The sequence below is a fragment of the Megascapheus bottae genome, chromosome 2, assembly GCF_031878675.1.
Source record: "Megascapheus bottae isolate mThoBot1 chromosome 2, mThoBot2.hap1, whole genome shotgun sequence".
NCBI classification, from domain to species: Eukaryota; Metazoa; Chordata; class Mammalia; order Rodentia; family Geomyidae; genus Megascapheus; species Megascapheus bottae.
The window spans coordinates 56,934,480-56,957,387 of NC_143510.1; the positions used below are offsets into that span (position 1 = coordinate 56,934,480).

Below are 22,908 nucleotides of genomic sequence, written 5' to 3' on the forward strand. Positions count from 1 at the left end.
TCTTATCTCCAATAAAACTAATAAGAAAAAACTGGAAGTGATGCTGTACTTGAAGTAGTAGAGGGCCAACCTGGAGCACAAAGCTCAGGTATAGCACTCAGGCCCAGAGTTCAAACCCAGGACTGGCACCAAAAAAAAAAAAAAAAGAAAACAAAAGAAAAAGAAATCAACAGTTGAAAGGCACTGTGGCTCCTGTCTGTAATTCTAGCTATTCAAGAGGTAGAGATTGGAGTGATTTCAGTTCAGTTAGCCTGGGCAAAAGTTGGTAAGACTCTGTCTCTGGAACAAGCTGGGCATAGTGGTACACCCTTGTCATCCCTACTATTTAGGAGGTGTAGTTGGAAGAACAAACCTAGGAAGAAACTCAAGAGCCTGTTACAAAAATAACTAAAGCCAAAATATCCAGAGACATGGCTTAAGCGGTACAGAAGCCCTGAGTTCAAACTCCATTGGATAGGTAGGGACGTAACTAATATATAACTTGTTAGTTTCCATTCCCTCTTTGCTAAAACAAAAGAAAAAGAAAAAAATCTTTCTTCTATCTTTTTCCTTATAAATTTCTACTTAAAATTCATCCACTTGTTTTTGTAAATATTGTTTGGTTCAAGGCTAGTGCTCTTCCAGTCCAGGATCCCCTAAGTTGAACAATAGTCAGTATATCAAGTCTTAACTGGATGTAACAGTGTTTTCAACTTACATCCCAAAATGTCTTCTTGAAAACTTAGCATGTTACCTAGTTAAAAAATGAGCTGTTTCCTTCATTTTATTTTGTTACTCTTTTAAGTAAAGCATATGTGTATGCATTATGTATTTTTTGGAGGGTGAGTTTTTTTTTTTTTTCATTTTTCTTAATGGTAACAGCCCTATTTCCTTTTGTCTTCTATTTTACCTCCATTATCTGGCTCCTCTTCACATCACAAACATGTTTAAGTCTACCTCAGCCTTTTTTTTTTTCCTGTTGGGCTTGAACTTTGGGCCTAGGTGCTGTCCCTGAGCTCTTAAACTCGAGGCTACCACCCTACCGCTTGAGCCACAGCTCTACTTCCTGTTTTCTGGTGGTTAATTGGAGATCTCACAGACTTTTCATGTCTAGGCTGGGTTTGAATGTCTGTCCTCAGATCTTAATCTCCTGAGTCACTAGGATTACAGATGTGAGCCACTGGATGCCAAGTTTACCTTAGATTTTTTTTTTTAACCTTAGTTTTTTGTTTTTGTTTTTGTTTTTGGCCAGTCTTGGACTTGGGCTCAGGGCCTGAGCACTGTCCTTGGACTTTCTCAAGGCTAGAGCTCTACCACTTGAGCCTCAGCACCACTTCCAGCTTTTTTCTGTGTATGTGGTACCGAGGAATCGAACCCAGGTATTCGTGCATGCTAGGCAAGCACTCTACCACTAGGCCAAACTCCTGGCCAACCTTAGATTTTTTAAACTAGTATTTCTTTGAGTTCCTGTTTTCTTTGGAACAGCTTCACTTTTAAATGTTCCTGTTGCCTAATTCTCAGTGATCTTTTTGTTCCTCATCTCCCCCATATTTTCTTTGGAATTTGCCAGATTGTTCTGTCTCAGGATCTCTTAAGGATTAGAGTGTGAAAGAATCACCTGGGGACTAGTTAAGGCACAGATTGCAGACCTACTACTGTCATTTCTACCTTCACCCACCCTACTGTCCTAAGTTTCTGATTTAGAGCCTAAAATGGAGCTAGACTTTACATTTCTGTCATGCTTCTGGATGATACTGATGCTGTTAATTCAGAGAGCTCACTTTGAGAGCTACAGAGGGTGTTTATAAGCTGTAAGTGATTTCCTGATCACAGAATCTTTTAGCCTCTGCCCAATTTCATCCTGCATGATTTTTGATAGCATTTTGCAATGATTAGTGTTTCTTAAGAATTTTCTCTTGGGGCGGGGAGTTTGGCCTAGTGGTAGAGTGCTTGCCTAGCATTCATGAAGACCCGGGTTCAATTTCTTAGTACCACATACATAGAAAAAAAGCCAGAAGTGGTGCTGAGGCTCAAGTGGTAGGGCTCTAGCCTTGAGAAAGCCCAAGGACAGTGCCCAGGCCCTGAACTCAAGCCCAGGACTGGCAAAAAAAAAAAAAAAAAAAAAGAATTTTCTCTTTTCTCAGCTTTTGTTGCACCAACATGTGTCTATTTCTCTGTTTAGTATTTTTCTTTGTTCTTATTCATCTGGAAGTGTAAATATTTCCCACATTTCAATCAGTTCTTGCTTGTTGATTTTTTTTCCAACAACTTTAACTACAAGTTCAGTTGTAACTTCAATCCCATTGTTTACCATAATTATGCTTTTTGCCTGGACCTCTCCTTATCTTTGTTTTCCATGGTCTATTAATGACTCAGTAAATCTTTTATTTGTCTCTCTTTTTATTTTTTTAAATTTTATTGTTGAAGTAATGTACAGAGGGGTTGCAGTTACATTCATCAAGTAGTAGGTACATTACTTCTTGAACATTGTTACCCCTTCCCATGTTTTTCTCCTGATTTCCCTCCCCCTCATCCCCTTTCACTCATCTTGTTTGTCCCTTACCTTCCCATTTTCAAATGTGCACATAAACGTATATACAATAAACCAGGTACCAAGATGAAAAAAAAAAGGGATAGCTTCAAATAGTACATTAAGAACAACAATCACAAAGATAAATCAAACCTCTTGTTTCCATATTCTAGAGTTCATTTCACTTAGCCTCATCCTATATGGACCATATATACATAGCTTTTGAGCTATTATGATCCTCTGTTAGGAGAATCCTAAACATATACTAATTGTTATAAGTGAGGGAAACTATGGAGCTTATGTTTCCTTGGGTCTGGCTTACTTCACTTAATATGATTTTTTCCAAGTTTCCATTTCCTTATAAATGGGGCAGTGTCATTCTTTCCGATGACAGCATAGAATTCCATGGTGTAAATATTACCACACATCAATAAGCCTTAAATATGCGCTATCCACTTTTATTTTATTTGTTCATATTCCCTGATCTACAGAATAAATTTTAGAATGTATGGTTAGCCTGGCACTGATGGTTCATGACTATAATCCTAGCCACTCAGGAGGATGAGATCTGAGGATTGTGGTTCAAAGCCACTTCAGGCAGAAAAGTCCCCATGAGGCTCTTATTTCCAATTAGCCATTCAAAAATCAGAACTGAAATTGTGGCTCAAAGTGGTAGAGTGTTAGCCTTGAGCAAAAGAGTTCAGGGACAGCGCATAGGCCCTGAGTTCAAGGCCCATGACAAGAAAGAAAGGAAAAAGGAAGGAAGGAAGGAAGGAAGGAAGGAAGGAAAAGGAGAAAAGAAAATTGGTCTTTGTTGTCCAATTTCCTCTAATATTAGGAGATTTAGATTTTTCACAACAATTTCTAGTCTTCTTTTTTTTTTTTTTTTTTTTTTTTTTGCCGGTCCTGGGCTTGGGTTCAGAGCCTGAGCACCGTCCTTGGACTTTCTCAAAGCTAGCACTCTACCACTTGAGCCTCAGCACCACTCCTGGCTTTTTTCTATGTATATGTTACCAAGGAATTGAACCTGGGTCTTTGTGCATGCTAGGCAAGCACTCTACCACTAGGCCAAACACCCAGCCCCACTAGTCTATTTTTTTATAGCAGCTTCTAGTTTCTTGTGCTGTTAAGCTATTTATCAATACTTTTTATATATGTAACACTAAATATGTAAATATTTAGGTACTCTTTCATTTACTGAATCGAGTTCGAGAGTCTTCTACCACTGCAGACAAAGAAAAGATTGAGTCTGGTGGTGGCAATATTCTCATTCATCATTCAAGGGATACAGCAGAGAAGCAATGGGCTGAGACATGGGTATTAACATTGGCTGGAGTAGCAAGAATCTTCAACACTAGAAGATATTTACTGCAGCCTTTAGGTAGGTGTGTATATATATGTGTGCTCTCTTTTTTGGTTATGTATATTATTTTTGGTAAAGGAAATTTAGAACATACAGAAAATTCTTTTATAATTCTTATACAGTGCCACTACCCAAGAACATTCAATCTTATAGACTTGCATTTATGCATGATGTGTGTAAAAGGTACTAATTTCCTTAAAACTTACTTACTTTACATATTATACAGCCTCTTTGTATACTGCTTTTGAAAATGACTCTTCTATTTATACTTAGGTTATTTTATTGCAAGCATACAGACTTGTACCCATGTCCTTAAACTCACTGGGGCTTGAATGCTCTTGGGGAAAAAAGTTTTATTTGATTTTTTTTGCCAGTCCTGGGGCTTGACCTGTGGGCCTGAGTATTACTCCTGAGCTCTTTAGCTCAAGGCTACCACCCTATCCCTTGAGCCACAGAGCCACTTCCGGTTTTCTAGTGGTTAATTGGTGATAAGACTTTAGTGCCTGGGCTGGCTTTGAACCTTGATCCTCATATCTCAGCCTCCTGAGTAGGTAGGATTACAGGCATGAGCCACCATGCTTGGCAACAGATTATTCTTTATGGTATATTTTGTCCTGCTTACTCATAAACTGTTAGGACAAAAACATTCAAGAAAATTCTGCAACTATAAAATTATTTTAGTATGAAAAACAAAGTATAAAGTTAGAATTTGGGCCAGGAGTATAGCCTAGTGATAGAGTTCTCACCTAGCATGCATGAAGCCCTGGGTTCAATTCCTCGATACCACATACACAGAATAAGCCCAAAGGGCTGGAAGTGGTGCTGTGGCTCAAGTAGCAGAGTGCTAGCCTTGAGCAAAAGTGTCCAAGAACAGTGCCAGGCCCTGAGTTCAAGCACCAGAAGTGGTAGAAAAATAAAGTTAGAGTTTTATAAAGTATAATACACAATTTCTTTTAAATGTTGTGTATTTTTGAGTAAGAACAAGGACACATAGGTCTAGAGATTGTAGCTCAGTGGTAGAATACTTATCTGACATTACCTAGCTTTCAGTTTATTCCCCAGTACCACAAAAGGAAGTGGGGGAGGTGGTGCAAAAGAGGTGGGAGATAGAAAAGAAAAGAACAACTTGATCATTAATAAAGGTATGAATAGACTGAAGTTATTACTGAAAAGATTTTGTTTTACTCCAGTAGATTTTCATTTTGTTCTTGTAAGCTAAAAGTACTAGGAAAGATAGAGAGATAGTTAAGACAGGTAGATTTATAGAACTTTGTTTTCAAGACTATATTTATTTATTTATATATCCATTATCCTCCATCCATTGTTTTTTTGTGTGCGTGTGTGCCAGTCCTGGGGCTTGAACTCAGGGCCAGGGCACTGTACCTGAACTTCTTTTACTCAAGCCAAAGCACCCTTCCGGCTTTTTCTGTGTATGTAGAATTGAACCCAGGGCTTCATTGCATGTTAGGCAAGCACTCTACCACTAAGCTTCTTTCCCAGGCCTCTTCTTGTATTTTTGTTTATCTAGAAAGTAAAAAAAAATTAATTTCTGGGTTGTAATTATTGTTTACATTATTAGTACTTTAGTATCTGATAGTATTTTTTGTTATTGTTGTTGGTCATGGGGCTTGAACTCATGGCCTGAACCCTGTCCTTGAGCTCTTTTGCTCACAATTAACCCTACCATTTTGAACCACAGCACCACTTCCATGTTGTTTTGTTTTTCTTTTTTACTCTTAAAGAATTATGGGTATTTAAGCAGAAAATAAAGATTGGAGCTTAAATATTAAGACAGAATTTGTCACTTTTATGCTAATACTTGTTTTTCCTTCTGTCTATACAGGAGATTTTTCAAGAGCTTGGGATGTTCTTCTTGACCACATACAGTCAGCAGCTCTCAGCAAAAACAATGAAGTTTCTCTGGCTGCTCTGAAAAGTTTCCAGGAAATTTTGCAAATTGTATCCCCTGTCAGAGACTCAGATAAGCCTGAGACACCACCTGTAGTTAATGTGCCTGTACCTGTGCCTGTCCTTATAGGTTCCTTATCAGGACCTGGCCTAAGCAGGCCATTTGTAAGAACAGATTCCATTGGAGAAAGACTTGGAAGATATAGTAGCTCTGAGCCACCCATAGTCACTGATGAGCTGGAAGACCTGAATCTCTGGTGGGCTGCTTGGAATACCTGGTATAGAATCGGATCTGAAAGCACAAAGCCTCCTATTACGTTTGATAAACTGACTTTTATTCCCAGCCAGCCTTTTCTTACAGCTTTAATTCAGATTTTTCCAGCTCTCTACCAACACATAAAAACTGGTTTCAACATGGATGACTTACAAAAGTTGGGAGTCATATTGCACAGTGCAGTTTCAGTCCCAATAAGTTCAGATGCCTCTCCTTTCATTCTCCCATCTTACACAGAAGCAGTTCTGACAAGTTTACAGGAAGCTGTACTTACAGCTTTAGATGTTCTTCAAAAGGTAATGAAATTTTCATGATTGGGTAATAATGAATATTGTGAATATTGTCTTCTGGGGGTTTTGTTTGTTTTACCCCACTATATATTTGGGGGATGAATTAAGATTGTTGTTTTGATATCTTTGGGGATAAATTCAGACTTTTGGAGATCGTTACCTTAAAAGCTTGTAATTTTGTGGTATTTTCAGAAAGATAATGCAGGTTTGTTTTGAGTTTAGACAGTGACTGAACCTTCTTACAGTTAACCATCATTTTTGTTATGTCCATGCAGCTATGCACAACAGAATATAATATTTATGATCACAACTTTAGCAAGACTCTTCATGACTAGAAAATAAATATTGTGGTATCTTTTTAGTAGTTTTCATCTCTACTTAAATTTAGTTCTGAAATTTGTGGAAAATCAGATTTTAAAAGGATAATTAGGGCCAGTAGTTCAGCCTAGTTATAGAGTGCTTGCCTAGCAGGCATGAAGACTGGGGTTCGATTCCTTGGTATCACATACATAGGGAAAAAAAAAGCTGGAAGTGGTGCTGTGGCTCAAATGGTAGAGCTCTAGCCTTGAAAAAGTCCAAGGACAGTGCTCAGTCCCTGAGCTCAAGCCCAGCACTGACAAAAAAAAAAAAAAGGGATTATATGGAAGTATTTTTCTCACAATTGTTTTAAAGAAACATTTCTTTTTAGTCTGTGTTTATTATTGCAAAAATAGAAATTATTTAAGCAAACAGATATAGGAACTAGGGATATAGATCAGTGATGAAGTGTTTGCCTGGTAGTTATGAGGCCCTCAGTTTACTCCCTCTGAATACTACCCAAAATAAAAGAAAACAAAGCAAAAAAAAAATGCTGATTAGGAAGCAAGATGACATCAAAATAATTTTTTGTATACTATCAAAGATCTTGATAGCACAGTTGATGAGTGGATCAACAAGATGTGGTATTTATACACAATGGAATTCTATGCTGCTGTCAGAAAGAACGACATCGCCCCATTTGTAAGGAAATGGAAAGACTTAGAAAACATCATATTAAGTGAAGTAAGCCAGACTCAAAGGAACATAGGCCCAATAGTCTCCCTCATTTGTCATAATCAGTAGAAACCTTGAGCTCTCCTAGCAGAGATTTACAATAGAACAAAATCTAGAGACATTAGGCCAAACAATACGACACTAAATGTAAGGACCTCTAGGATGAGGAAACAAAAGCCATATAATGAGTGACTGTTGTTCTTAATGTACTGTTATCGCTCATCTCTTTTGCCATCCCTTGGTTATCTCATATTTTTACAATTTTTCACCTTGTTATCTGATATATTTTATATGTGCTTAATTGGTTATTTGAAAATGGATAGGGAAGGGGGGAAATCAAGGTAAGTGGGGGGAGGGTGGGAGGGAAATGGGGACCATGTTATGAGAAAGGGTATCAATGTTTGTGAAGTTATGCACCTTCTATCTGGTGAATATAATGTAACCCTTCTATTAATCACAATAAAAAATAATTTTAAAAAAACAAATGCTGATTAGGAAGCAAGATGACATAAAAATAACTTTTTGTATACTATCAAAGATCTTGATAGCACAATTTATAATCATTTAAATATAACAAAAAAGTCAACTGAATAGTCAACCATTCCAACAAAGTATAATCTGGTAAAATTAGAACTAGATTCTGTTCACATGTTATGTATAGTCATTTGAGGAATGCAGACCATGATTTCTAATTAACTGATTGCTTCATACTCAAGTGGAATGATGAAAACACACCCAGTAAGAATTATGATGTTTCTGCTAACCATCATGGTGCCTTTTAATTGCCTCTGGAGATCATCTAGCTAAGGAGTAACTGAATAGGTTGCCTTTATTTTTTTTTAATCTGTTTTAACCCTCACTTTACTAAGCAGAGAACAAGTTCTAGAAAATCTTAAAGTTTGAGAGAATCTGGCATTTTAGGAATCTGGAAGTCCACAGCTGAAATCAAAGTGACTTTATTTTCGGTGGAAAACAAATATACTCTATCAGTACTTATCCCTCCCTCCTTCACCCAGGTAGGCTTACAAATATTCATTTATAAACTTCCTTAGAGGAAAATGAGAAGTTTTATCAGAAAATAGTATAGGCCTTCTTGGGTATCCCACCAATGGAGAGGCCTCATTCACAAAGCGTGCGCACACATGTATGAGAAAGACCAATATACACCTTTATTTTTTTAATATTAAGTTTATCTTTAGTCTGGGAGTTTTGCCTAGTGGTTAAAGTGCTTGCCTAGCATGCATGAAGACCCGGGTTCGATTCCTTGGTAGCACATATAGAAAAAAGCCGGAAGTGGTGCTGAGGCTCAAGTGGTAGAGCTCTAGCCTTGAGAAAGTCCAAGGACAGTGCTCAGGCTCTGAGCTCAAGCCCAGGACTGGAAAATAAATAAATAAATAAATAAGTAAATAAAATTTATCTTTAGATAGTTCTGCTTTGCTAACAAAAGAATAGGTAGTTACTAACTGCAGCTACAAGGAACTAATTTTAAGCTTTTTTTTTTTTCTCGAGTACTTGAGTTTAAACGAGGCCTTACACTTGCTAAGAAAGCAGTCTACCACTTGAGTAATTTCACCAGTACTTTCTTGCATTGACTGTTTTTTAAATAGGGTCTGGCTCTATTCAGATTATAAATAGTGTGTTTGGGGTTTGGGGGTGGTGAATATGTTTACTATGCACAGCTTGTGTGAAAATTATGTACCCTGTTTTAATACATGAGTGTTCTTGTCAGTGGACCAGGCATGGCACAGTCAGTTGTCTTCAGTGAACTGGCACACTTAGGTTGAAGACGTTATCATGTGGGTCACTCACATGTACTTACTGCTTAACAGTTCTTGTTACTGACCAGGTAATCATATTGTAGAGCCTCAGGACTGCTGGTGACTTCTCTTCAAACTGTTGTTCTTTGTCACTGTGTTAAGGAGTAAATCATTTTATTAGAAGGCAGTTTTAGGGTATGCTTTGTTCAATAATTGTCTGTTATAGTTGGGATGTTTGTTAAGGTATGTAAAAGATGGTGTAATAAAAGAATTAAGATCTTTAACATGAACAAAGATCTAAATATTATTTGATTAAACAAATGCATATATAGTAAAGAATTACTAGAGTTCAGCTTGTGCATTCTAATGTTCATATTTTGCTTTGTAGGCCATCTGTGTAGGACCAGAAAACATGCAGATAATGTATCCAGCCATATTTGACCAGTTGTTGGCATTTGTAGAATTTTCCTGTAAACCTCCACAGTATGGACAACTGGAAACAAAGCACATTGCAAATGCAAAATACAACCAGGTAATTGGCTATAAACTGTATTTATTCTATAACACATTGTGGCTTGTAAATATAATCAGTTCCACTTACAATTGACATCTCAGAAAAAAAAAATACATTCACAATAAAATTTCTGTTAACAGTTTAAGCCAAAACAAATATTTGATGAATCATTTTGTGTTCCTTTTCTTGTTACTTATGACTCCCTTCTCTTAATCTTCAAAAAATTTGGCCTTTGTGTTTTTCTATAGGACATGTTTCTTAAAAAATAAGTTTCATTGTACCTCTTTCTTGACTGTCTCAACACACTGCAAACTGGCTTTTAAATCTCTAATCCTTATCTTACCCAACATTGATATCTAACAGTGCAAGGTGAAGAAATATATATATGCTAAATAACTTGTCCATGACTGGTGTGAAATTTAGTTGGATTTTATATAAAACTATTACTGTAGCCACAGTTGGCAATTTTTTTTACTTTTATTGTTAAATGAGCAAAGAAACAAAAATCATAGCAAAGTGGAATAAACTGATGTATTTTCCATAATATAATTGAATTTGATCCCTGAATTCAGGAAGTACTAGGATTTAGAGAAGCACTTTTAAAAGAAATGTACAATGCAACAACTAGATGACGACTATATAAAACAAACAAATGACCATACAAAAACTCTTTACGCTGGGTGCCAGTAGCTCACGCCTGTAATCCTGGCTAATCAGGAGGCTGAGATCTGAGAATTGCAGTTCAGTGCCAGCCTGGGCAGAAAAGTCCATGAGATTCCTATCTCCAAGTAACCACCAGAAAACTGGAAGTGGCTCAAAGTAGTAGAGCACTATCCTTGAGCGAAAAAGTTCAGGGACAATGCCTAGACCTTGACTTCAAGCCCCACAATCCACAAACAAAACAAACCTCTCTAAAAGATAGGTATAGTGATACCACTTTAATTTCATCACATGGGAAGCTGAGATTGGCAGTAAGTTTTAAGCCAGGCTGGGCTACATAGCAAGACCTTATCTAGAATAACAATAGCATAAAACTTCAGAAAGTAGCAAATGTTGCCAATGATGTGGTAAAATTGGCATCCTTTTGCATTACTGCTAGAATATAAAATGGTACAGCCACCATGGAAGGCAACAGTTGGCAGATTTTTAACTTAATTTCGCTATAGAAGAAAAGTAAATTTCTGTATGCATATAACATGCCTATTTTGTTCCTGAACATAAAAATTAGAAACTTATGTAGTCCGAAAAGTAGTTTTACTATGTATTAACTTTTCTCATTCTATTTGTCTTGCAACACAATGGAATCACAATAGATCCAACTATTTGCACCGGTGAGTTAAATTTCCTAAAATTGTCCTAACCTATTGGCAACAAATGACCTACATCTTTCCCAGTTCTTGGTAGACTGCTCTGTGTGCATTTTCAGTAGTGTTAATTTTTGCCTGGCTGAATTTTTTTTTCCATGAAATACCTATCTCTTTGAAAACTTTGCATGTAATATAATCTGCCAAAAACCAAGGCCTGCATTTGAGACAACGAAGCTTCCCCTTCAAAAACAATATGAATTCCTTTAATCCTATTCATTTTTAACTCCTATTACTTCCTAGGCGGAGTGGGTAGCCTTGAATTATGTACCATTTGCCGAAAGGTCTTTAGAAGTAGTTGTGGATTTATACCAAAAAACAGCCTGTCATAAAGCTGTGGTGAATGAGAAAGTTCTTCAGAATATCATTAAGGTATCTTTTTTTCTTTGCTTTTAATTGTAAACATGAAAAAATTCTTTAAATGACTCTTGGAGTAATAGCATTATATAAGGATAAGTGAAAAAAAAATTTTTAATGGTGACTTTTCTTCACCTTTCATGAATTGTATTTAACAAGCCATTTTTCTGAATGATGAAGTCTTTTTGAAATAAATGTGCAGTGCGTTTGAAATTTTGCCATGTAATGACAATCCTGTTTCTTCCGACAGTATTAATCAAAGCTAAGTTTAATTAGCATTCAAAAAGAAGTTCACAGTGCAGCCTAGCAGTGTAAACATTGCTCTCCAGTAAAGATAAAACAAATACTCTCAGATGGTCAATTTTATTGCAATATTTGGAAAATAAATTCATTAAATATTCGAATATAAAATTCAAAGAAATTCAGATATAAAACTTTCAAGTAATGATATTTGAGGCTCTGTTCACCCTACCCTAACCCATTGTTGGAAAATGTACAAGTAGTGTTGACCTCTTTGGGATGGAGGATCCTCAACAAAACACTCTGCTGGATTTCCTAATCAATATTACCAAGTTGAGGAAACCCTCAGAATTGCGAGTCTCCTACTATTGATTTTTCAGATGATACCCCTTCTTTTTGTGTTGAAAAACAGATTTAAAAAAATAAAAAACTCTTGTTTAGAAGATAAAGACAATTTAAAAGTTACTATGGTGACATCCCCTGTAATTCCAGCACTGAGATTGAAATAGGAGGATCAGGAATTTCAGGCCAGTTTGTGTAGCAAAACACACACACACACACACACACACACACACTAAAAACCATGAAGAAATACATCTTTTGAGTTTGAGATGGTAGTGCAGTCTCCTACATTAGATTGATAGACTGACTGACTGACTTGGTTTCTTGGGAATAGAGTTTGAGAACCATGTCTGAAAATAACACCTTTTTTTTTATTATTCGTATTATTATACGTATTATTTCGTTTTTAAGTGAAGTTGTGTGTATATAGTTCATACTTCCTTTGTCTTTATTTTAGACTCTTAGAGTTCCTCTCAGTTTGAAGTATTCCTGTCCTTCTGAAAGCACATGGAAACTCGCAGTGTCTTCTCTCCTCAAAGTTCTTTCTATTGGGCTGCCTGTTGCCCGGCAACATGCTTCTTCTGGAAAGTTTGACAGTATGTGGCCAGAACTCGCCAACACTTTTGAAGACTTTCTCTTTACTAAAAGGTGAATTCATTCAAGAAGTAAAACATCTTCACTTTCTCTAAAATTAGTTCTGATCTAGATTTATTAACCCAAAAGGCTTTCTAAATTGTATTCAGAACACAACTAGATGAAGCCTTTATCCACTGGGCACATTATTCGTGAGCAATGGACTTTTTTGTTAGTTGCAGTTTTTTGGTTATAAGGCGGGATTCTTATACTTTAGTACCATATAAATGTATCATGATGAATAAGCTGTGATATTTAATGTAATGAAACTAAAGGCCCATTTTTTTAAATGTAAGTTCTATGTGATATTACAAGTGGAAAATAGTTTTTACCAAATCGGTAATTTTTATATGGATATTCTTTAATCCTTTATTTAGCCTAATACATATATACATGTTCACACAAAAGCTCATAGAAGCATTTCTCTTAATAGCCAGAAGGTGAAAACAGTCCAGATGTTCATCAGCTGATACATGGGTAAATTAAAATGTGACATCTCCGTAGAGTATTATTCAGCCATAAAAAAGAATGAAGTACTGATACATGCTATAACAGATGAACCTTCAAAGCATGATGAGTGGAAGAAACTGGACCCAAAAGCTATATGTTGTATCATCTCATTTCTGTGATATACATAGACATTCAGGAGAAGAGAGAATGGGAGTGACTCCTAATGAACTCACAATTTCTTTGGGGTTATAGAAATGTTCAGTATTTTGCTAACTAACGGTAATAGAGATTTGTAGAATTTTCTCTTCTGGTTGCCTTCTAATTCTCTAGCTCTCAGCCTCCTGAGAAACTAGGATTACAGACTTGACCTGCAAGTACCTCTGTTTTTGATGGCACAACTTCCTTGCTTAGTTGATCTGAATCAGGTTTCTTCACAAATGTTAAGGATTAGACCAAATGTTTTTATAGTTGGAGTTTTATGTTTGTCATTTATTTAGATACTTATACTATCAGCTTGTTTGCCAATCCTGGGGGTGAACTCAGGGCCTGGGCACTGTCCCTGAACTTTTTCAAGGCTAGCATTCGACCACTTAAGCCACAGCACTTTTTCTGGCTTTTTCTGTGCATATGGTACCAAGGAATCAAACCCAGGGCATTGTGCCCAGGGCAGGCACTCTACCACTAGGCCACACTTCTGGGACCTGTATTAATTAATAGCTTTAATTAAAAATAGTCTTAAGCCATGTGTGGTGGCTCACACCTATATTCGTAGCTACTCAGGGAGCTGAATTCTGAAGATCAAAGTTCAAAGCCAGCCCGGACACAAAAGGACCTGAGACTCTTATCTCCAATTAACCCCTAGAAAATGCGAAGTGGGGCTTAGCTCAAGGGTAGGGCGGTAGCCTTGAGCAGAAGAGCTTAGGGACAGCACCCAGGCCAAGTTCAAGCCCCATGACCCACCAAAAAAAAAAAAGTTTTTGACAGGCGTCAGTGGCTCATGCCTATAATCCTAGCTATTCAGGAAGCTGAGATCATGGTTCAAAGCCATCCTGGGCTTGAAAATTCATGAGATTCTTATCTCCAATTAACCACCTGGGGAACAAAACTGAAAGTGTTGCTGTGGCTCAAGAGATAGAGTGATAGCCTTGAGCTGAAGAGTTCAGGGAGTTCACCCAGGCCCAGAGTTCAAGCCCCACCAAAAAAAAAAGTCTTCGTTTAAATAAATGGCATTGACATTTACTGACCAAAAAAGAAAAGTCTTTTAAGTAAATGACATTTTTATCACTTAAATATCCTTGAACTGCTTTCTGTTTGTATTTTGAAAATGCTTTACCTTCAAAAATTATGTGTTTTATTTTTTTTTAGTGTACCTCCAGATAATCTCTCTATTCAAGAGTTTCAAAAAAATGAAAGTATTGATGTTGAGGTAAGAAAATTATTTAAAACACTTAACTGGATCAGGCCTGATGATGCACACCTATAATCCTAGCTACTTGGAAGACAGGAATGGGAGATTGGCAGACAAAAAAACAATAAAATATTTTCCTGTTGTCACTGTGAAAATCAAATTATAGAAATACTGAAACTATAAAATTGCTGGGAGACTAGGTTAAGTTGAACCTAATGGGTGAGAGCATAGCTGAAATGGTCAGGTGTTTACCTTTATCAAAAGCAGGGGGTCCTGGGTTCGGTCTGCAGAGACCAAGAAAAGAGCAAAGCAAAACAAACAGAAAAAAATTCAACCTACAAGTATGAAAACTGCAAGCTTAAAGATTGACTGTAAAGCACTGTTTAAGGGTGACTTCCTTATGCTGCCAGTCTGTGTTGTGTACATGTTGGAAGTTTGGATTCATTTAATAAGTTTGTTTAGTTCATTATTTTATTTTTAGAAACTAGGCCTTACTGTGTAGCCTAGGCTTGCCTTCAGGCTGAGATGCACAGCCTCTTGAGAACAAGGATGGCAGGTATGCATACACAGCTGTATACATTTTAAAACCAAGTACATTATTAAAATAGATCAGTCAGTGAGCAAGTATTTGACAGTATTTGTTCAAACCAATCACTAAGTTTCCTGGAATTTTTTGTAATATCCCAGCCATTTTGAGGGGGCCTACATCCCCCAGCAATAGTGTTACCAGCACTCAGTGAACCGAGCTAGGAGTCATTTTAATAGCAGCACAGCAGCTACTATCCATCTGTGGGCTGATAGAGAGCAGCCCCGACCTTCAGTGGGGCTGAGCTTATAAAGGTAAGCACCACATGCAGGTGACCATAACTACACATAAGTCGTCATCACCATATGATATCACCTTATGATGTCCACAGTCAATAACCATAAGAATGGGACCACACAGGTGTCCTGGCTACACGCAAGTGGTCAAGTAAAGCATTTTTTACAAAAACAAAAACAATTTCGCAGCTAAGCATGCCAGTTTATTACATTTTTCATTTTTGACCAGAACAGTATACACAGCCCACAGAATTCTTCAGATAAGTGGTGTTTTGAAAAATAATATATTTTGAAGATTATAACTGAAAATTGAAGAAGCATTGTTTTTAGCAATGAATTTGGGTTGGAGCTTGAAGATCTGTTGTATTAAGAGTGATGGGAGAACTTTAAATAAATCAAATTATTTCAAAGTGAACATTGAAGAAGTAAGTATGGGCATTATCACAGGGATACAAAGTAGTACCATTTGTGGTATTGCAGTTTTAAAGCTTATGTCAGCTTAATCACTTTCTTTAGAGGGAAAAATAAGCTATAAATTAAAGATAAGCTGTTTGGAGATATGAAAATAAATGAATATAACTTTCTCATATAGCACTGTTGCTGGTTACAAAGGTAACTTAAATCTTAATTTTGGATATTTTATTCTAATGTAGTTAAGAATTCTATGCTGGCTTAGAAACACAGATTTACCTACTTATATTTATGCCTACCACGTCAAAGAGTAAATAGTGGCAGTTTTATACTAAGATCAGGGAAATTCTGTAGATTAGTCATCATTTTGTATAGTAACAGTAAAATGCCCCTGTACTCCTATCAATGAAGTTTCTTTAGCTCATTCTCTTTTCAAGTAAAATTGACATTTTACTTTAAAGTTATCACTTAAAACTGACTCTGAATGGAAAACAAATGTGCTTGAATTTGCCCTTTTATTTTAGGTAGTGCAGCTCATCAGCACGGAGATACTGCCTTATGCCAATTTTATCCCCAAGGAATTTGTTGGTCAGATAATGACTATGCTTAACAAGGGCTCCATACATTCTCAGTCATCTTCATTTACAGGTATGTATTGCCTTCATCTTTTAAGATATTAAAATGAGTGAATATAGCTGGGCTTGGTGGCTCAAGCCTGTTAGCTATTAAAGAGGCTGAGATCTAAGGATCAAGGTTCAAAGCCAACCTGGGCACTAAAGACCATAAGATAAGACTCCAATTAACCAGGAAATCAGAAGTGGGGCCATAGCTCGAGGGGTAGGGTGGTAGCCTTGAGCTGAATTGCTCAGGGACAATGCCCAGGCCCAGGAATAGGATGGTAGTAGCCTGGTGCTGAGCCTTGTGTGTGGCTCATACCTACAATCCTAACTCTATTTAAGAGGCTGAGACCTGAGGATCATTGTCCAAAGCCAGCCCAGGTGAGAAAGTCTGTAAGACTCATATCTGCAGTTAACCAACAAAAAGCTGGAAATGGAGCTGCAGTAGAATATAAATAGAGAACTGTTGTTTTGTATATTTGTATATGTATAATCATATTAGCAAACTCAGATTAATTAGATTGAAGAGCAGTTAAGAAATCTGCTGACAAAGTTACAAGATTTGTGAAGTGGCTCATCCCTGGAAGGCAGTGCAGTAGACCCTGTATGCTAGTGTTGAGCACATGGATCCAAGGAGACCGTTATGGGGAAAAGCTGCAGGTGCTCAGGATGCACAGCTCCTTTTTATACTGTTGATTCTTGTTTCACTTGTCCCTCAACGCTGCCAACTTCTGCTAACAGATCTGCCTTTCAGCAGATCACTTAAATAAAGCTCATTAACATTAACTTGCCTTTGGGGCCACCATTTGTTCTTTGGAAGGGGGCAAGGAACACTTAGCGGATCACACAACTTAAATGTAACTGGCAACAACATAGGACTGACTGACAGCCTCCATATATCATAGAGCATTGAACATATGGGAACTTAAATTTTTGAACTTTCTATTTTTTATTTATAAATAAGGGTATATTCTAGTACTTATTGTATTGGTTAACTACTTGAATCTGTTTCTTAATCTTTAAAATGAAGATATTAATACAGGTGTCTCACAATGATAAGTTTCAGAATTTGGTCCATTGGCACAAAAATAAGATACTTTAACATTCATTAAGTGAACAAATATTTATTAAAAACTGCTGTGTACAAAATATTATGTAACTTCATTCCCACAATACATCTACGAGGGTAGATAGCCCCATACTTCAGAAAGAAAATGAGTGTAGTATGATAGGAAAAGTGGTCTGCAGTAGACTTAAGACTGGAGGCAAATTTATACCACATGCTGTCATGCTAGTTGGGAGGTGATCAATAAGTTGTTTTGCTCTTTTTTTTTTTTTTTGCCAGTCGTAGGGCTTGAACTCAGAGCTTTCTCAAGGCTAGTGTTCTACCACTACAGCCACAGTACCACTTCTGGCTTTTTTCTATGTATATGGTACTGAGGAATCAAACCCGGGTCTTCGTGCATGCTAGGGTAGCACTCTACCACTAAGCCAAACTCCTGGCCTGCTCTTATTTTTTTAATCTAAATCTTGCTTGAATCGTAAATGTAATTTTGATATTATCACATGATTTTTTTCTGAGATATTTTTGAAATTATAGATCTATGCAATGCATATGCTTAGTTCTCAAAGTTTGCTGGGGCCATAATAACATTTTGTCTTTGGTACTATAAAGAGCATTTACTGCACAATTTAACCACTAGATGTCTCTGATGCTGCTTGCTTTTCCATGCTAGTGTTTTTTGTAGCTTGATTTTTTTTGCTTTTTAATGAACTGGCTGTCAGAATCAACCAGGAGAATTTCAGAAAAAAAATAAATTTAAGTTCATTTGCATGCAGCCAGCTTTTTATTACTATGAGTATGCACCGCAGGTGTGCTAGCACATGCTGTGATCCCAGTACTTGGGAGGCTGAGGCAGTAGGTTCATGGCCTAATGATGAGCCTGGTTATACAGAGACACCCTATCACCCAAATCAGAATGTGTTAAAAATTCTGGCTTGGCATCATGGCTCAACTCTGTACCCCTAGCTACTTAGAAGTCTGTTTGAGGACTGCTGTTTGTAACCAGCCTGCACAAAAAAAACTCCATGAGACTCTTTATCTCCAATTTTCCAGCAAAAAGCCAGGCATGGAATGGCTAAAGTAGTAAAACTACCACCCCTGAGTGAAAAAGCTCAAGAAGAGTAATAGGCCTTGATTTGGCTTGCAAGGAGGAGGAAATAAGGGCTAGAGCATGGCTCAAGTGATAGAGCCTAGCAAGTATGAGGCCTTTCCGAGTTCAGATACTAGCCTTGCCTTGATTTTTGTCTTTCAAGGAAGAAAATTGTTAATTGTTTGTATGTTACTAGTTATAAGTTGTCCATAGATGCTTTTCATCTGATTGAGAATTGCTTTCTATTCCTAGTTTGCTAAACTTATTAGAGTTTATTAATAGTTAATATATCATCAATAATTAATTTTACAGAAGCAGAGATTGATATTCGTTTGAGAGAAGAATTTTCTAAAATGTGTTTTGAGACACTACTTCAGTTTTCCTTCAGTAATAAAGTCACAACACCTCAAGAAGGCTACATGTCACGAATGGCACTCTCAGTACTTTTAAAGAGGTCTCAAGATGTACTCTATCGATACATAGAAGATGAAAGACTAAGTGGTAAATGCCCTCTTCCCAGGTATATATTTTATTTCACCCAAGAAGAAAATGCATAATGTTAGACTAACCTGAGGCTGTGATAATTTTATTATCCTATACAGTAAAATATTCATAGGTTTTGCTGCCATTTCAGACCTTTCTCAAAGATTAAGAAATATATAGGTACCAAATTACCTTTGTGAATCTAAAAACAGAATTAAAATTCCAAAGTGTATTTTTTATTAAAGATTTCCGGGTAAGGATATGTGAATCTATATGAGCACATGGTCTGGTTTCTCGTAGGGCTCTTACTGTGTCTGCTAGTCATGTCTTAGATCTTGTTTTCATCTATGCTACTTAATAAAGTCCTTGGATTGAACTGATTCCTCCTTATTGTCCAAACTGTGTATTAGGAGGTCTAGGCCTTTCTACTCAGCCAAGTCTAATCAAGTTGAGGAATAGGACTAGAATTCATCAAAGGATGCAGTCATAGAATTAACACTTGTTTTTAATGTAGAAACTAGAGATTAACTCAAGGTAACTGAAGCAAAGCAGAATAATATCAAATAATATAAAAATAGTATCAGAATAATATCAAAAGCAGAATAATCTTCTTTGCTTCCATTTTATCATTTAAACTGGAGAGGCAAATTACTTGCTATACATCATCATGTACATTCCCATGCAGTTACAGTAAATTTCTGGAGTTGAAATTGACCTGTCCAAGGATAGACGTTTTAAAGCTTTGATACGTATTACCGACCGAATTGCTTACCAAATATTTATGCCAATTTATATTTCCCTGGGAATATATGAATACCTTTTCCTCAGTTTTCAGCATTTTTAAGTTATTTATGTTTGTCATTTATTTTATCTTTTTCTAATTTGATGAATGATAAGTTGGAAGCAATTTACTTTTTAAAAAGATTGCCAGTGCTTACCAGCCATTCATAATTCTTCTATTAGGATTCAATGTAGTTTGAATTTCCAAAACAATTTATAACTCTCCACCTTAGTGTGCAAAAGCATGCTATAGACTGTGTTAGTAACTTAGTTATGAGCATGATTAAAAGTGAATCAGGGCCAGGAGTTTGGCCTAGTGGTTGAGTGCTTGCCTAGCATGCACGAAGACCCAGGTTCGATTCCTCGGTACCACATACATAGAAAAAAGCCAGAAGTGGTGCTGAGGCTCAAGTGGTAGAGCTCTAGCGTTGAGAAAGTCCAAGGACAGTGCTCAGTCCCTGAGCTCAAGCCCAGGACTGGCCAAAAAAAAAAAAAAAAAGTGAATCAGGGCCAAGAATGTACCTAGTGGTAGAGTGCTTGCCTACCATGCATGAAGCCCTGGGTTTGATTCCTTGGTGCTAGCCACATACACAGAAAGAGCCGGAAGTGGTACTGTACCTGAAGTGGTAGAGTGTTAGCCTTGAGAAAGACCAAGGACAGTGCCCAGGCCCTGAGTTCAAGCCCCAGGACTAGGGTGAAAAATGTGAATCAAAGTTAGCTGGGTACTGATGGCTCACGCATGTAATCCTAACTACTCAGGAAGCTGAGATCTGAAGATCACAGTTCAAAGCAAGCCAGGCCAGGAAAGTCTATGAGATTCTAATCTCCACTTAATCACAGATAACCAAAAGTGGCAGGTGGCTTAAAGTGGTGGGAGCACTAGACTATATTTTATTTCAGAAAGCTACATTTCTTCCATGTTTTGTGTTCTGAGTACTTAATTACTGTCTTTAAACTTAGCCCCATTTGTTGCTGCCCTATGAATTATTATATTATCCTGAGTTCATTGTCATATCATTTCTTTTCTTTTTTTTTCTTTTTTTTTTTTGTGGTCGTGGGGCTTGTACTCTGAGTTGTCCCTGAGTTCTTCAGCTCAAGGCTAGTGCTGTACCACTTTGAGTTACAGCACCACTTCCAGTATCATTTGTTTTCTTGCTGTATTTTTTCTTTTCTTTTCATTTCTTTTTTCTTTCTTTGGTAGTACTAGAAGTACTAGAATTTTAAACTCAGGACCTTATGCTTTTGAAGCAAGTGCTATACCGCTTGTGCAACACCCCAGTTATGTAATAGTTTTCTAGACTGCTTCCCAAAGTAATAAAATATGTTCTTTCAAAAGACTGAAGTAATGTTCTATCATGTAGACTTCAGAAAAGTTCTGTCTAAAACCCCAGTCCTCTCACACATACAAATATACAAAAGTTTTGTCTACAAAATGAGAATAGGGTAAAGAGGATCTTATAGCAGAAGAGCTTTATTTCTGTTAGGACACAGAAGAGAATCAAGCTATTCTCTCTCTTTCTTTTTTTTTCTAGTCTGTGACTTGAATACAGGGCCTGAGCACTGTCCCTGAGCTTCTTTTGCTCAACACTAGTACCCTTGAGTTAACCACATTGCCAGTTCCAGCGTTTTCTGGTTACGTGGTACTGAGGAATTGAACCTAGGGTTTCATGCATGCAGAGCAAGAAGTCTACCACAAAGCCACATTCCCGGCCCCAGAGTCAAGTTATTCTGATTCCTTCCACCCCTGAGAATCTTTCTTAAAAAAAAAAAAAAAGTAAAGGTGATACATAGAAGGATTAATGTTATATTTTATAGTATGAGTACATTTCTTTTTGAAAAATGTCACTGCTAGCATGTTCAAACAGTGCCATCTAGAATTGGTCTCAAGCATGTGTCGCTTGTTGTCTTACAAAATTAAATAGCACATTGCATTTTAACAACATGATAAGTTATATGCTGAGTGGTAATAAATAGTAATGCTTTCATTTAGTCTTTGGCAAGGTCTTTTATTACCAATAAGCAAATAACCCATTGTAGAATTTTTAAAGGCATATATTATAAAATGTTTAATTTTAAATAGTTTGTGGAGTATCTTAAGAATTTGTATAAGTAAACTGTCTCCTTTAATTGAAAACTTACTGTAAGAATAATTACAAATAGGGTTTGTACATTGAAGTACATGTTTACATATTCTTACAATTAAGCTGTGTTAAGTAATTTTTCCTTTAATAAGAATTTTTAAAGTAACAGCTTTGCATTATATTGTACTTAGAATTTTTCCAAAATGCATGTATTTGTGCAAACTTTGTAAAAACAAGAAATGTGGCATATTTTTAAATCTTGATTATTTTCCCACCCTTAGACAGCAGGTAACAGAAATCATATTTGTTTTAAAAGCAGTCAGTACTCTCATTGATTCACTTAAGAAAACACAGCCTGAGAATGGTAAGTATTTGGAAACTCAGTTATCCTAAAATTCAGAACATTTATGTTCTACTTGTGATATGCTTTTTTATTATTATTAACTGAATTTAAGAATGCACCAGTGGGCCCGGAGTTTGGCCTAGTGGTTAAAGTGCTTGCCTAGCATGCATGAAGACCCGGGTTCGATTCCTAGGTACCACATATAGAAAAAAGCCGGAAGTGGTGCTGAGGCTCAAGTGGTAGAGCTCTAGCCTTGAGAAAGTCCAAGGACAGTGCTCAGGCCCTGAGCTCAAGCCCAGGACTGGCAAAAAAAAAAAAAAAAAAAAAGAATGCACCAGTAAGCTTTCTTTTCTCCAGTTCTCTTGACTGCAAAACATCAGTGATTAGTAGGATAATTAAGTAAAATTAATGTACAATATTGTATATTCATTATATTTATTTATTTATTTATTTTGCCAAGTACTGAGACTTTGAACTGTGGCCTTGGGTGCTGTCCCTGAGCTTTTGTGCTCAAGGATAGCGCTTTACCAACTTGAGCTACAGCTCTGCTTCTGGCATTTTGTAGTTAATTGGAAATAAAGAGTTTCATATACTGCTGCAGGAGAGGGTGGGTAGCTTTGAAGAGCACTCCTCAGATTTCAGCCTCCTGAGTAATTGGATTACAGGTTTGAGCCACTACCCCCAGGCTATTAGTTTTTTTTAAATCAGTTGCTCTGAATTTAGGATATTACATGCACACACACACACACATATATTTTTAATGTTGATCACTCACGT

At 36.8% G+C, this 22,908-nt stretch overlaps 1 protein-coding gene across 2 annotated transcripts in view; it reads left to right on the plus strand.

Annotated features, from left to right (window-relative positions):
* Positions 1 to 22,908, plus strand: part of Mon2 (MON2 regulator of endosome-to-Golgi trafficking) — an 81,720-nt gene that overhangs the window by 53,594 nt on the left and 5,218 nt on the right. The window contains exons 25-34 of one of the 2 annotated variants that reach the window (XM_090327862.1): positions 3,692 to 3,890; positions 5,716 to 6,350; positions 9,522 to 9,665; positions 10,961 to 10,978; positions 11,255 to 11,383; positions 12,408 to 12,598; positions 14,399 to 14,459; positions 16,199 to 16,322; positions 18,757 to 18,964; positions 22,070 to 22,152. In XM_090327862.1, the coding sequence (XP_090183988.1) occupies positions 3,692 to 3,890; positions 5,716 to 6,350; positions 9,522 to 9,665; positions 10,961 to 10,978; positions 11,255 to 11,383; positions 12,408 to 12,598; positions 14,399 to 14,459; positions 16,199 to 16,322; positions 18,757 to 18,964; positions 22,070 to 22,152 (1,792 nt within the window). The remainder of the gene's footprint in view (positions 1 to 3,691; positions 3,891 to 5,715; positions 6,351 to 9,521; positions 9,666 to 10,960; positions 10,979 to 11,254; positions 11,384 to 12,407; positions 12,599 to 14,398; positions 14,460 to 16,198; positions 16,323 to 18,756; positions 18,965 to 22,069; positions 22,153 to 22,908) is intronic. The other variant, XM_090327869.1, reaches the window with a different exon arrangement.